At 45.1% G+C, this 15,778-nt stretch overlaps 1 protein-coding gene across 1 annotated transcript; it reads right to left on the bottom strand.

The window, feature by feature from the left end:
• Positions 1 to 6,915: 6,915 nt before the first annotated feature.
• Positions 6,916 to 9,967, bottom strand: CHST2 (carbohydrate sulfotransferase 2). The gene has a single exon (XM_007072774.4). The coding sequence runs from the start codon at positions 9,260 to 9,262 to the stop codon at positions 7,652 to 7,654; it is 1,611 nt and encodes a 536-aa protein (XP_007072836.2). The 5' UTR covers positions 9,263 to 9,967; the 3' UTR covers positions 6,916 to 7,651.
• Between the last annotated feature and the right edge of the window lie 5,811 nt (positions 9,968 to 15,778).

Genomic DNA, 15,778 nt, shown 5'->3' on the forward strand with positions numbered 1-15,778 from the left:
TTGACCAAACCAATCTGAAGAAGAACTCTCTGTGCAATTTTTAAAAACTATTTGTTGCTTATGTAAAGGCAACCATAGATCATGTCCTATAGTGGCAACTGGTAGTGACAATCTCTATTGGGGGTTTTTTCCCCCAGTATTGTCATTATAAACCCTGGGTTTCAGTTTCTGACTCAAGCTAAGCTCTTCATAGGCAGGAACAGTTATTATGCTGTGCTCCTGTGGGAAGGACAGACCTCACATCTCTCTACAGCAACCCTTCCAAATGATTCAGGAGTAGCCCTGACAGGCTCCAACGGAGCCATGGTGTCTTGGCTGTTGGGGGACCACAGAAGTCCTAGAGGACCCTTGTATCATGAAAAATCAAATACAAAGCACCACTCCACAGACTGATACACTATAACTCATTGTTATAGCACCATCTATAGAGTACATGATATATTTAAAAGCTATCTGAAGATAGAGACCTCACGCCTGAAGCCCTTACTCTTGTGAGTAGTCTTATTGAACTTAATGGAACTACTCACAGGAGTAAGGGTTTCAGGATTGGTCCCATAGCTAATTTCCATAGGAACCATCAATGGTGTATAATAAGGTGTGGAAGGCTGGCACTCGTGCTTCCTCCAGCCAAATGACTGCTAAATATTTCCATTTTCTTAGCACCTTTCATATTAAAAAGGTGCTATGAGAAATGCACATGGCTTAGAACAAATCACTACTGATATTCCTTGTAAGTGAAAGAAGGAACCATCTGGCAGCTGGAATTAATGGTGGTGCCAAGACTAACAGGCTACTGGGTTTCTTAGAAATTCATGTATGGAGGTATGAGGAGAGAAACCAAGATGAAAAGTCAGCACAGGCACTGTTACCTCTAAGCAACGTAAGCTTGGGAAACCAATATTCTTATACCTGCTGCCTTCAAATAAATTATGTTTCCATGTTAAACTTCATTTTAAAGTTACAAACAAAAAAGTGGGCCTAAAAAATGTAAGCGTTTCTAAAGGACTCAAAGAGAGGAATCCTTTCCATAGATCAAGAATAATTTTAAACTGTTATAATGTATCACAATTGTGCATTTTCTCTCATCCCCTTTAGGACTTAATCTTGTTTTTAACATGCAGATATCTTTATTCTTCCTCCTCTAACCTTGCTGTGTTGTATTGTTTGTTTGTTTCTAATCGTGTCCCTCTACAGTATTTCTTTTTTCTAGCAGTAGAGAGCAACTTCTGCAAGACTCTGCTTTGTATTCCTTTCCTTTCCCCTAAATGAATTTCTCTTGCCTTTTACTCCCTTGGGTAAAACAAGGGACAAGGCTGGATGCAGCATCCTACTTATGAATCCACTTTTCCAAAAATGATTATTGCTCATTAACCATTTTACTGCTGGCCCTCTGCAAGACTTGAGCTGCTGCCAATGTACTGCTGCAATTAGCAGAATGTTAAGACATGCCTGTGACCTGCAGTGACAGCCAACAGACAGTCATTTCAAAGGGCAAGAAGTTCACCATACAAAATTAGCAGTTTGGGGCCAGATTTTTAAAGATATTGAGGTAATGCAGAGAGTGGCCTAGTGGGATTTTCAAAAATGGGAGTTAAGTGCCTTGGCATTTTTGAAAATCCCCATTAGGCTCCTATATGCATCTCTAAATTCCTTGAAAAATCTGGCCTTTGGGACATGTTTCTGTAATAGCGCTAAGCAACCCAAACTCCCATTGAAGCCAAGAGAAGAGGAGGAGGCTCACCATCTTACAGGATCAGACCCACACTGCTCTTGAATTTGGTTGTGTTTGGATTTCTCTTGATCTTTTTCCAGGGGCGAGGGTCCCCCCATCTTATGTTCATGTTCTAGTTTTCAGTGGGAAAGATGGAGTGAGGTGAAAGCCTCATTTTCCTTCATGTCCCAACAGGACAATGCCATTATTGACAGGGCCAGCCTTAGGCACAAGCTTCTCACAGCCTTGTAGTACTGCATTGACTCAATAGCTCACAGGCTGGCCAGACACCTCCTGCAGCAGGACCAGAGGAGGAAGGTGCCCACTGTCCAACCCTGGTTTTTCCCCTCCAGCTGTCCACCACTCCACTCTGTTTGGGAGCTTTCAAATCATAAGGTTTGCACTGATTTTTGGAGAGAATTCCCAGAGTCCAGGGTGAAATCCTGACTCCACTGAGAGCTTTGTCATTTTCTTCAGTGTGGTTAGGATTTCACTCCACATTCTTTAGCTAGTCTGTGAACTGATGTCTGGTTTCACACACAGATGATTTTCTCCCATTGATTGATGCTCATGCACTATATTACAGGTGCCACTGTAGAAGCTGGAGGTTATTGTACATTCCCATACTCTTTTCCCATGTGTAATGTCCTTTGTTTTTTTAAACTATTTTATTTTCATACTCTAATGATATTAAAGGAAGTTGCAGTCTCAATTGCTGGGTGCAATGGCTCCCACTCAGGCTCTTTATTTATCTGAGAACTACAGCACAACTTGCTTTGTAATTACTTATTCTTAGACTGATTTACATCTAGCTTTTTATGGGTTGATTGGTCATGTTGCTAAATACTTCATAATGCAGGATTGCTCTGCCATCAGGTTTTATTGCTCTTTTATTATCTCATGAGCTGGAAAACCCCAAACTCAGGAATAGAATAAAAATAAATACAGGTAAGATTTCTACCTTCCAAAGTTAATATAAAATCAATAGTATGCAGAATCTAAGCATCTTCTCAGCAGAATTTGATTACTTGTGTGCAGAATTACAGGTGCAATAAAAATCAAGTGGTAATATTTAATATTAATGTTTTACAACAACCTCCTCATTTGCTACCAATGAATGGACGTCACTCAGCCTCCCTTGAGAAAATATCTGTAATACTATTGGTATTCTACATTCTATACAATTCTGGTTTTAGTCCACACACCCATTTTTATAAGAACTTTCTCAGGAGCGATGACACAATGGATAAGCAATAGCCTTTGACCACCAAAATGAAACATGACATTGATCGTGCAGGCTAGATGCATGGCATGGATACATACCTGTATGGCAGCCTCAGACTAATCCATAGTCTATGTACTAAATCCTACTTGCCTTATTCATATGTGTAGTTCTAATGGACCAAATTCATCCTGGGTGTAACTCAACTGGATTTCAATGGTACTAGATAGAGAGAGAAGAAGAGATGGATTGACAACATAAAAGAGTTGACAGGAATGGACTTCACGGAGACTCAAGCACTGACACACAATCGTCGGGGTGGAGACAATTGGTTGATTGCTCATCAATGATGGTGCTCCAATGACCAATGCGGTTATGGAAGTGATGAGGAGGAGGAGGAGGAGGAGACAGAGAGAGAGAGAAAATTTAATCCACTGACATCAATGGGATTTGAATAGGGAAGATGGGATTTGGCTGATAGTCTGTTCACATTACAAAGTCACTGTATAATTTGACATGATTGGCATTCTCAGCTCCAAAGACATCCAAGCCTGGAATTAAAAGGATGCACTGGATCAAAACTGAAGTGCCCCATATAACGCCTTTCCACTCTGTGGAAGCTGCAGTAAAAAATGCCCCTCACTATCAAGACCACCTACAACACAGCTATGAACAATGTAAGAGGAAAAAAGAATAATCCCACTCCGTTCCTCTCATGTCTACAGGATGAAAAATACTTTGTTTCAGAATTGACTATAGCCACTAGCTTTTCATCTCTAGAGACCAAAGTTCAAATCACAAGTAAAAATAAACTTTGTGGTGTTAGTCAGTGGCACCCTCTTATCCCATGCAAAGGATGAAACACATACATGAATTTTGAATCTACTTAAAATGTTAAAATGTGCCTCCTTTACTAAAAAAACACCCAAGGACATTTAATTTGACCTTCAGTCTTTGTCAACAGCTAAGTCAGTCTCAACGTCCGTGGGCACATCAGCATCTTTTACATTTTAAATGGATTCGAAGGGTTAGTATACAAGCAGCTAGTTTGATGTTGATTTTGCGTCTTGTAGCTGAATCGATTGTTTTCTAGATTAGCAGCATCCTGGTAGGCGTTACATATATATGAATTGTATGGTCATATATAAAATTGTATAATTTTCTGCACTTGTTCACATCACAGAACCATCACACAATTTGTCACGATGTCTCTGTTCAAGAGAGATCTAGGACAGGAATACTGGAGGTATCACATGTCCATACCAGGAGAACTTGATTAGTGCACTAATTCCTGCTATGCCTGGTTCACATTAATACCACTGATTCCCAACTTTCATGAGTACTAAATTTACTCACAAAATATCAAATGATCCTACCACATTATAAAAATCATCATGCAATGCAATTCCCTGCACTTTTTAAAATGAGACTGCATGTTATTTGATTCAGATTCTTAGACACACACACAACCTATGATCTTTTATACTCACTTATATATCTTCTCACCTCATGTTTTCTCTGCCATTCTCCACCATTACTACTTTTCTAATTTTGAAGTTCTCTTACGCCTCCCTTCTTAAAACTTAGAATAGGGCAGGCATTTTATTTTTGTCTGACAAAGTGTTTGTATATTTCTTTTCGCTTTTAATGGAGTAGTAGTAAAGATTAGGCCTGATCCCTCCATCCTTACACAAGGAAAACTTCCATTGACTTCAATGCAAGTTGTGCCTAAAAAAGTATTGCAGGACTAGGCCCATCTACATAAACTCTGCATCTCTCATTTCGTCCATAGAAATCTGCCCCGCTGCAGCAACAACATTTGTCAGTTAATTCTTCCTGCAAAGTAGAAAGGTGGAGCTTGGATAATGGGCCTCATTCTGATGTCACACTAACTCCATTCGCTCTTGATTTATGTCAGTAAAATAATGCAGATCCTAGACCAATACTTTTAATGCATCGTGTCAAAAAAGCAGTCAGTACTCTCTCACCAAAATGGAGAAAGAGATTTTTTAAATATTTAAAGTCAAAGACATTTCCTAAAGATTTGCCAAGCTGGGGAGGGATAAATATATCGAGCATGTCTCTTTCACATTCTTGGATACAATTCCTGCATCTTACTTACACCAAACTCCCAATGAAACCAAATGAGAGTTTTCAATGAATAAGGGGAGCAAGATTTTGTCCTTGGCATCAGAACAGCTGGTAAAATAACATAGTACCACATGAGAGATCCTAGTTCAGAAATTGCATTAGAACTCTCATACTCAAGTCAGCAGGATCTGAAAGCATCACAGATACGGTTTTCAGAGTCTCTAATGGCACAGCTTGCCTCACTTTCCTAGTAGGTGGCTGTAGAATGTTACTGCAGCCCAATGGAGGTTGTTCCCCTCCTAATCAGAGTTTATGGAGCCCATGTGCTGCTAATATAAAGCAGCAGAATAGGATTATACAAGGGGGGGAGAGGGGAGAAGAAGGACTTAATGAAGCAAGGGCAGATTAAAAAAAAAAAATAAAAAAATCAAGCAGCATGTTCTAAAACAAGATCAGAGTCCTTAGTCACTGCTCTTGGAGATGCCTGGGCTGGAAGTCAGCTGGACTGAGAAAGAGTCCAAGCCTGAATGTCTGGGACCCATCTGAGGTAAAAAGAGAATATTTGTGGTGGTAAGAGGAGACCTCTAATTGCACTAGCACAATAAATTTTAATATGCATTTTATTAATTAAGAATCCCTTTCATTTCTAGCCATTGATATCTCTGAAACATAGCTCACTTAACAATCTACTTGCAAGTGTTCTCAGATAGAAGAGTTACACTGTTATTTCTACTGCCACTGCTGACAAATTAACAGAATGGGTATGTGTCATAAAATTGATAATTAGCATTAGCGTATATGCAACCTTGCACAATAAGCTTTTTAACTAGTTTATTATATTCCTGTTTCCTTTTCAAACCAAGTTGACATCTATTTGCCAATATTTTATCCAGAAGTCAAATATCTTAAGTCTCAGTCTCATTTAACATCTTGTTTTAGCTTAAAATTCAGTATTCATACAAGAAAGACATTACACGTAATCACAGTTTTCACACACAATTATCAACATTCTTTTATATAAATATATTTTCACAAGCTAATTCTTCTTCTTCCTACTACTTATACTCTTCCTAGAAATTCTTTGTATTTTCTGAAGGCACAATATCTAGATAAGCAATGTAAAATGTGCTTCCCACAGAAGAGTCTGTGGTCTAAAATCAGAAACCTGTGTGGCAAGAAATTGTTTGCTTAAACCTCAACATTCAAAGCAGATCTTTTAACAGTGTTGGAGAATAACAACACCAGTCTCAAATAAAGTCCTTGCTGGTACCTGCAGTTATCATATGACAGAAGTGAGAGTAGTAACATCGCCTACTTTTATCACATTAATAATGGGCCTGATCCTCCAGGCAAAACTCTCAGCAACTGAGAGCATTTACACACAGTGAAGATCCAGCCAACAGTCTCTCAGAGTCAAAGGGTAGTTTTGCCTCGCTAAAGACTGCAGGATCAGCCCAACATAGCAACAAACCAAAACCTGTATGTTCCCACATACCAGATACACACATATAAACATTTAGATGACAGAAAATGAATAGTTCAATACTATTCACATTGAAGCTCCAGCTTTATTCTGTTTTCATTTATACCATCTGACAACAAGCATGCCAGAAGTATGCTTCAAGTATTTTATCTATCCATTGCAGTTGTTTGCACTACAATATAGATGTTTATTTAGTTTGCACACATGCAAACCTTTTCACGATTATAAAATGTTCATTTAAATCCTGTATTTTTTTTTTTTAAACACCATATGTAGAACCATTTGTTCTACTTAACAGTGACTCCTTGACATGTATTTCAAGACAACAATATTGTTGTGATGGCAAATCTTATGAATATATTATAGTGGCACTTAAATGTAACTTTTTAAATATAACTTTTTTTAAAAAAACCACCAATATTTAAAGAGAAATCTCTCTGGGCTCTGTGCATATGGCCACAAAACCTGCACAGCATTTATGGGATTTGTACTTGTTTGTAAGAAAGCAGCTTCTAAACAGGAGATAACATGGAGAAAGTTGCACTCCAGCCCCTGAGCCCGATAAAAAGTATTTGTTGCTATCAAATGTGCATCTGAAGCAAGTACTTTTTCAAGCTGTACAGAAGCAATGTGTGTGATTCCCAGACAATCGAGGTAATTATAAAAATGAATATCATTTATTGTTTTCTTTATTTAGATCACATTTGAATATTTACTTTTAATACAAAAACCCAATTCACAATATTATGTTTCCACTGCAACCCATCTCCACCAAGACAGATGTCTCAGAAATTGCACAAGTCTTTCATTATCACAGTCACAACAAGAAGTCCGTAAACAAGATTTTGGTACTGAATCTCACCTTGGGTATAAGAGAGGAAAGGCGTTTTAGAAATACCATCAATCCTACTCTCTCTTCTTTTTAATTGCATATAACCCAGCAATGCAAAAATGTCAATGTATATTACCCACAAATGGCCTTTGGAGGAATGCCTGGATTCCTGATTAATGCATTTGTAAGGAATACCAGATGTTTTTTTCCTCACTCCCTCTTTCTCTCAAGCAAAGAAGACTGTTTCCAAAGCTGCTCAGTGGCTAGCTGTCCCTTTGGAAAGGATGCTTGTTGGCATCCCCTGTGCCCCATTCACAGCCTTGGCTTCCTGAGCAGTGTTTTGCTTAGGTCCTTCACCTCTTCGGGGCTGTTGACTCTCTCGTAGCCCAGGACGGCCATGGGCTGCTGGCAATACTCCTCGATCTGCTTGATCTGCTGGAAGCTCAGTGCTGTCCTCCAGGCGCTCACTGCCTGGGTGGCATTCCTGGCAGACACCACAAAGGGCTTGGAGGAGTAGCTGGGTCCGCTGGTCATGTTGAGGGCAAACTTCTCCATCTCCGGGCTTACCAGCAGATTGACAAAGCCATACACCTGCCGCACAGTCTTAATGGGATCCACCACCAGGTCCTCGTAGCGGACCACCAGATAGTTGTTCTTGAGCCAGTCGGGTGGGCGCAGGGCAGTCTGCAGAGTCTTGGCCATGCTGCTGCAGATCACCTCCATGGCCCCCAGCGCATGGTAATCCGAGCCACCTCCCCCCTCCTTCTTGCTGTTCAGCTTGTGGCTGGCATCTAGGAGGGGCATGCGGTGGATGCGGGGGTCCCGGCTCCTCACCACCTGTAGGCTCTCCCGGATCAGGCCGTGGCGGGATTTGATCCTGGAGCTGGCCACCGCCCGGGGGTCCCGGACCAGGTGGATGACTTTGAGCTGCAGGGCCGGGTCCTGCATGAGTGGGGCCAGCACGGCAAGGTCGAAGACTCGCACACCCTTGATGACCAGGGCGTGGTACTTGTGGCACTCGTCCTGCAAGAGGCTGAGCCGCTGCGGGGGGCACTTCTTGCAGACCTTGTCGTCCACCATGCCCACCACCTCCTTGCGGTAGGCCGGGCAGAGCGGCGACGAGCAGATCACCTTGTTGGTGGCCGCCCCGAAGATGCCCAGCGTGGTGAGGTTCTTGCCGGCCCCGGCCGTGTTGTAGAGCTGGAAGACGGTCAGGTCGCAGCGGTAGAGGGAGCTGAGCATGTCCCGGGCCGCCCCCTGCAGGGAGACGGCGTCCCCCGGGTAGAGCTTCTGCCAGACGTGCCACACCGGCTCGTAGAGGAAGAAGACCTCGGGGTTCTGGTTGAAGAGCTCCCCGAAGAAGGACGAGCCCGAGCGCCAGGTGGTGAAGACATAGACCAGCTGGCGCTGGCGGGGCGGCGGCGCCGGGGGCCGGTAGAGGGAGCGGATGTCCGAGCGGGGCTGGAAGTGGGGCTGCTGCGGGGAGGAAGGGGCGCGCCGGGCCGGGGCAGGCTCGTTGCATTGCTGGGGCTCCTTGTGCCACTTGTAGTCCAGCAGGTTGAGCATGGTGAGCAGCAGCAGCAGCACATAGCCCAGGCACAGCACCAGCGCCTTCCTGCGGAAGACTTTCATGCTGAGAAGGGCCGGGGGCCAGGGCAGCAGCAGCACTGCAGGGGCAGGAGGCAGCAGGGCAGGGGCGGCTGGCCAGCGCCAGCGGTTGCTCGTCACATCACACGGAGCGCAGGTCCGGGGGGGCTGCCCACTTGCCCCCAGCACAGAGCCCTTCCCGCGGCGGATCTGGCATTTCGCACGCCCCGCGGGTGGGGAAGCCCAGTCCCGGCAGCCGGCCGCTCTGCCCCCTGCCTGGCGGGGCTGCGCCCTGGTTCCTAGACCGTGCTCCAGCCTAGGGCCAGCGGGTCTCATCGGCTGCCGGCTCACAGCAACTTTCGTTTCTTTCGTCCCTTCATAGCCGCCGCGGCCAGGCTGGGGGGCGGGGGAAGGAGCAGCGATCTCCCCCGCGGGGCCGGTGCACCCTAGAGCCGGGCTCTGCCGCCGGCTAGCGCCCGGCGCTCCGCTGGCCCACGGCGGCGGCGGCAGCAGCGGGAGTCTCCGTTCCGCAGCCCCGCGGCGGGGAAGCGGCCGGGGGACGGGCGGGGGGAAACTTCAGGGTGCTGCTGAGCTGCCGATCGCTCCGAAAGTGCATCTCGCCTCCCGCGCGGCGGCGGCGGCTCCTCCTGGGTGGCTGCGCCGAGCCGCGCTCCGTCCCCCGCTCGCCGCCCCTCTGGTGGTGGTGTATCAGACCGGATGCGGGGAGCAGCGAGCCCGAGGCAACGGGTCGCCGCGGGATATTTCCCCGGCTTCCTCCCGCATGGGTCAGAAACGCCTTTGCGATGGCCGGCCCGGCACCAGCTCCGGCGGGTGACCCCGCGCCCCGCAGCAGCCCGTGGCGCTCGGCAGTCACCCCCGCGGCACCATGGCAAGCCCGGCGGTCTGAGCGAGAGACTTGGAGCACGAGCTGCTTCTCCGCACCCCCGGCTGCCGGGGCGGGAGCCACAAGCGCGCACAGCCAAACGGAGCCGCCCGCCCGCCTAGGGAACGGGTTGCAGGGCGCTAGCCTAAAACGCACGCGGCCCCGCCTCCCCTCCGGACCCGCGCTCCCCTATTGGGAGCTGCAGCCATCACTCCTCTGGCTTTCTCCGCCCCGATCTGCAATGGTTGCTCTCGCTGCGGCTGGGGAGGGTGGCAGGGGCCGCGCTAAAAGCGCGCTGCGCAGCGCAGCCCCGCAATGGCCGGCTTGGGTCCAACACCTGGTCCTGGGAGAGTTGAGGGGAAAGTTTTCGAAACAGCCGGGCTCCGGCCTGCCCTGAGGAAAGGGCTCAGTCTAGTGCTGGCGCTAGGTACCACTTCAGGGGAGGCTCATCAGTAGCCCCCTGCCACATTCCTGGCCATGGAAAATGCATCAGGGAGCGTGAAAGCCGGACCTTTGTGTGCTTTTACCCTGTACTGTACAGATGTCACGGGAGAAACCAGCATTTCTCAAACTAGAGGTCCTGACCCAAAAGGGAGTTGGGGGGGCTGCAAGGTTATTTTAGGGGGGGGCACAGTCTTGTCACCCTTTCTTCTGTGATGCCTTCAGAGCTTGATGGCCAGAGAGCCGTGGCTGTTGGCCAAGCTCCCAGCTCTGCAGGCAGCAGCAGAGTGGGTGGCAATACCGTACCAGGCCATCCTTACTTCTGCGCTGCTGCTGGCGGCGGCTCTGCCCTCAAAGCTGGGATCCTGGCCAGCAGCCGCCGCTCTCCAGCTGCCCAGCTCTGAAGGCAGGGCCGCCGCCAGCAGCAGCACAGAAGTAAGGGTAGCCGCACTGCAGCTCCCCCCTGCAATAAGCTTGCCCCACCCCCAGACAACTCCTTTTTGGGTCAGGACCCCTACAATTACACCACCATGAAATTTCAGATTTAAATATCTAAAATCATGACATTTATGATTTTTAAAATCCTATGACCGTGATATTGACAAAATGGACCCTGACTTTAGGAGGGCCCTACTCATCACCACTGCTACACTATGCTTGCTGCTCAGCCTTGCAAGCTGGCTGACAGCTGGCAGCATTTCCTCTGCCTTGAGTAATAATGTCTTCCCCTTTTATAACACTGCCTCATACAGGAACTCTGGGACTGAGCCCAAACCAATCTCCTGCCACCAAGTCTTGGGCATTAGTCACATGCCTCTTTTTTCCTTCCTCATCTTCCACCATTGCCTGCCCGCTAAAGAAATGGCTACAAGAGTGTCACAGGCCTAAGTCCTGACTCCGCAGACCCCACACAAAGACTACAAGGGATGGCAGCTCTGTCCTGTAATGTTAAGGAGGGGCTGGGTCTATTGTAAAAATCCCATTTCCCAAATGTTGTGCTAACTGGGGTTGCTACTTTTTGCCATATACAAAATCATGCGATAAATGACATTGAGAAGCAGCAATTACTTCCCTGGGGCCCTGAGTGACTTTTGGTAGAAATTTGGAGTATCCACAAGCGTAGGGTGACCATATTTCCACCCAGTTCCACCCCCACTCCCAAGAATGCTACACCCTCACATCTCTCCACTCTCCCCCAGCGCCTCCTGATGCCATGAAACATCAGATCTGCGGCAGGCAGGTGGTAGGCGCTGAGAGGGAGGCACTGATCAGCGGGGCCCACCAGCGTGCAGGAGGCGCTGAGGGGAGGGGGAGGTTCTGGTATGGGGGCTCCACCCCCCCACACACTTGTTTCCCCGTTTGCCTCCTCACCCCACCCGCCCGGCTCACCTGCTTGCCGGCGGGGGCCCCCAAAGCGCAAGGGCTGGGGCCACCACCTTGCCAAGGGACGGCTCTGGGTCACCCTACACAAGTGAAAACTGAAAACAAAACTCAGATGACAAAAATTACACAAAAATATAAATTGTCCAAGCTCCCATGTCCACCATGAAGTTTGCGAACCACAGCAACCCTAGCCCAGGTTTTGGGCTTTTGCAGTGAAAAAAGATCAAGAGTTTTCTCACAAAAGTTCTAGTCTGCACTTCTCTCTCTCTCTCTCTCTCTCTCTCTCTCTCTTTTCCTGGCCTTCTACGCTTTCCTTGTTTCTGACCTGATCTAAATACACAACATTTAAATTATGTTAGGGAAAACAAGACCATTTAGAAAAGCATCTAACCCAGAGTGTATGTCCAGTCTACAACTTAATTATTTTCAGTTGTGTTTAAGAATCCTTTTTGGAGGGTTTATCTTAAACACAGTTTAGTATGAACCCATCTATTTTTACTGTCAATGGGACTGTACAGAGAAGGGCCAATACAGACAATGCTGCCAGATTAGCATGCACATAGCCAGCCCCTACGAGCAGGTTGAAAATACTAATGCAATATTTACTGCTATTGCTTCACAGCCCTATGCTCTGAAGATAGAGCTGCTTTGTGCCATAAAAACTTGAGCAAAATAGGCCAGTGAAAACACTGTCAGGAATCTTGGGAAATATCTTCCCTTGTCCCATGATTCTATTCATTGCAAAGTGCTGTACAGGTTCCAGTCCTCTATTGCTGTGGTGTAAATGTTTTTGTCTTAGGACATTTGTGCAGCTTAAACCATGTTACGTTAAATTATTTTCAATACTTTTGTGCTAGTGTGCACGGGACATTTACTGATGACTTTACAGTATCATTGTTGCTGCACCTAATAGGAACAGATCATTTTTAAGATAATACTCAATTCATCACTCACTTTGTTTTTGGATGTGTTTGGCAGGGAATAGAGTTTTTTCACCAGGCCTAATTCACCCAATAATTTTAGGTATCCAGTAGGACTTTGCTTCCTGAAGTGTGTTATTTTAATAGGGCCAGCTGATATATTTACTCAGGTTGACTAGCAACTTAAATAAACTGTTATGCCCGTTGATTTCAATGAGACTGCTGAAGGAGTGAGTTATTACTTAACATGAGTAATGTATCAGAATCTAGCCTATAAAATGGGATGGGATGTACATTCTGCCTCGTAATAATTAATAAATCTCATCCAGTGCAGTTATACTAGACACTCAGGTGGAACCTTCAGCAGCCACAGGCTGTTATTTTTGGAGAGTTAGCCTTCCTGAAACTCAAAAATTACTCTCGCGTTTAAAAATAAATTTGACCCACCAGCTGCCATAGACATTTGAAAACAAAAACATAAAGTGATGATGCTCGCATGAGTTATATTACTGGCTTCAGTGGTGCTACTCACAGGAGTAAAGGTTCCACAATCAGGCTTGGGCAGTTGTCTCAAGTCATGAGATTTATTTTTCCCCATTACTATTTTGATGGTCCACCCTACAAACTCAGACCTGGTCTATATTGGCTTTGTATTGGCACAACTATTGGTAAGGACTGCAGATTTTTCCCAAAATACTTATAGTTACAGTCCTAGTGTATACACAGTTGTACTGGCATAAAGGTGCCATGTCCTGACCTAATTTATTCCTCTTCTTGTATGGGAAAAAGTTACACCCATATTGCTGCATCCAAAGTAGGAGCGTTGTACCACTTGAACTGTACCAGTATAGTTAAAGCAGTACAACTTTTGTGTGGAGACAAGACATAACAAAATGATTCCGCATTGAAGGTGGTTCAGGAGCAGCAGTTTGGAATAAGCCCATCCTGATTTTCCATTCAATGTAGCGCACAAATAACATACCCTGCAAATCATCATCGGGTGGCATGAAATTTGGCAGCAAATTATCTTGAGACTTTCCCAAAATAGGTTTCATTTCTGGGAGAATTCTTCCCAAGGGAATTGTTTCACCGGATCAGCAAAAGCGTCAGCCTGATTCACTGATTTTGGAATGCACAGACCTGTCTGTCCCTCGAGCCAAGCCCACATTACTAACAGAATATATGGTCGACTTTAGCATGACAGTTTCACTTTGAAACAAACTGCTTGGAAATCTTTGTCAGCCTTCAGCTTCATAATCTTCACTATCATAGTCTGCCACTACTAATAGCATAGCAATGTCAAACAGCTTTGAGAGTAGGGCCTACTTTTGCTTCAGTTCTCCTAACATCTGCCTACATATTCTTTTAACCCTCATCACCAGAGTATTTTACACCTCCTAAGTATTTATGGATTTATCCTCGCAATGCCCCAAAGAGGTAGGAAAGTAATGTTATTTCCATTTTACAGATGGAAAACTTGGGTGACCAGACAGCAAGTGTGAAATATCAGGACAGGGGTGGGGGGTAATAGGCGCCTATATAAGACACAGCCCCAAATATCGGGACTGTCCCTATAAAATCAGGACATCTGGTCACCCTATGGAAAACCGAGAGACAAAGAGATTAAGATGTTATATAGAACTGCAGTTTTTTGTTTGCTTGTTTTTGTAGTTGTGTGTGTATATATATGGTGTTGTTTTGTTTTTTTGCAAAAGTAGTTCACTCTAGTGCAGCTCCTCCAGAAGAATTTTGAAGATAATATTCACTCTCACTCGCTCCTTGATGCTTTGTTTTGTTGCCCTAAAGTCCTTCCTCTCAATCTGTGCTTCAGGAAGGACTAAGATACAGGTAAATAAAACACTTCCTCACACATCCTGGATAAAAACTGTTACACATGGGCTTGCCACCAATCTCCATTACAGTCTTGAATGTCTGAAAATTAAGTAGATAGTTCATCTGGCCTCTGCATGCATATGTAGTAGGAGTTTTCAACACATCACAGATCATCATGTATATTCAGTTCAAGTAATTTAGGAAGTATTAACTCCATACAGACAATAAGGTCCAGGTCCTCTTCTTGTCCGGATCCCAAATACGCTTATGTTTCAGAAACACATTTTGTTCTATAACAGCTCTAGGCACCATTCCAAAATTGTATTACCTTTAATTAATTTAATTTAATTCTTTCATTCTGTAAAGAAACACTTTTTTGTAGATTGAAGCAAACAGGAGCTATGGCACCTACTTCGCCCCCACTAGCCTGTTTCCAGGCTACCCTCAAAGCATACCGCCAAAAACTGCAGTGGCTCAGTCTTCAGGCTGTTTGGCGGCTTTTAGAACCTCCGCTTTAAATCCCTAATAGGAGAACTATTGTCTCTGAGGAGACCTGAATTCTATTCCCAGCTCAGACACTGGCATGAACCATTCCGGCACAGCATTTTCAGTTCTCAGTCTTTGTGTTCAGTTAATTACTAGTCAAGAAGTTTAGGTGGCACAATGACACACTGAGGATGTTAAAACTAATGGTGAAAATGCCCTTGTAACAACATTAGAGAGACAAGGTGGGTGGGGTAATACCTTTTATTTAACAAACTTCTGTTAGTGAGAAACACTAGCTTTCAAGCTTACACAGAGCTCTTCTTCAGCTCTGGGTAACAACATGTCTATTATCAGGCACTCCTCTTTTCACTGTCAATACTCTTTTCGTTGCCCTCCATCTCATTTTTTCAAAGTCCTGTTCTGCTCTTTATCTCTTGGCTCCAGTCCTGTCCAGTCAAGTGCAGAATATTTCTGTGGAATTTTGGCTGGTACTCTGATGTCTCAGTTTTCAAAAGTAGCCTAATTTCCTTCCATAAATTTGTTTTCAGTCAGAGCATTATAAGAGGTTTTCCTTGCTCCAGAACACATGATTCCAAGACTGAACATTCTTGCATACACCAAATCCATTGTCTTTGGCAACTCAAAATGTTTGGATGATCTGTCAATCTTTGTATTTTTAATTGTCCATTTTTACACAAAAATGTTTTTAGGCTACTCTAGTGTTGCAGGGAAGTCTTCTCTTCAATGTATGTCCCACTAACAGCCCTGCATTCTAATGGCACTGCATGGTAAGTAAGGCTAAGATTTTGTGACAGATATTTTTAGTAAAAGTCACAGACAGATCATGGGCAAAAAAGGAAAATTCACAGAAGCCATGACCTCTCCATGACTTTTACTAAAAATATC

This window comes from Chelonia mydas, chromosome 9 (assembly GCF_015237465.2).
Source record: "Chelonia mydas isolate rCheMyd1 chromosome 9, rCheMyd1.pri.v2, whole genome shotgun sequence".
Lineage (NCBI taxonomy): Eukaryota > Metazoa > Chordata > Testudines > Cheloniidae > Chelonia > Chelonia mydas.

What these genes read in the sequence shown, in the direction of transcription:
- CHST2 (XM_007072774.4), bottom strand. Translation starts at nt 9,262, where the DNA reads ATGAGACCCGCTGGCCCTAGGCTGGAGCACGGTCTAGGAACCAGGGCG.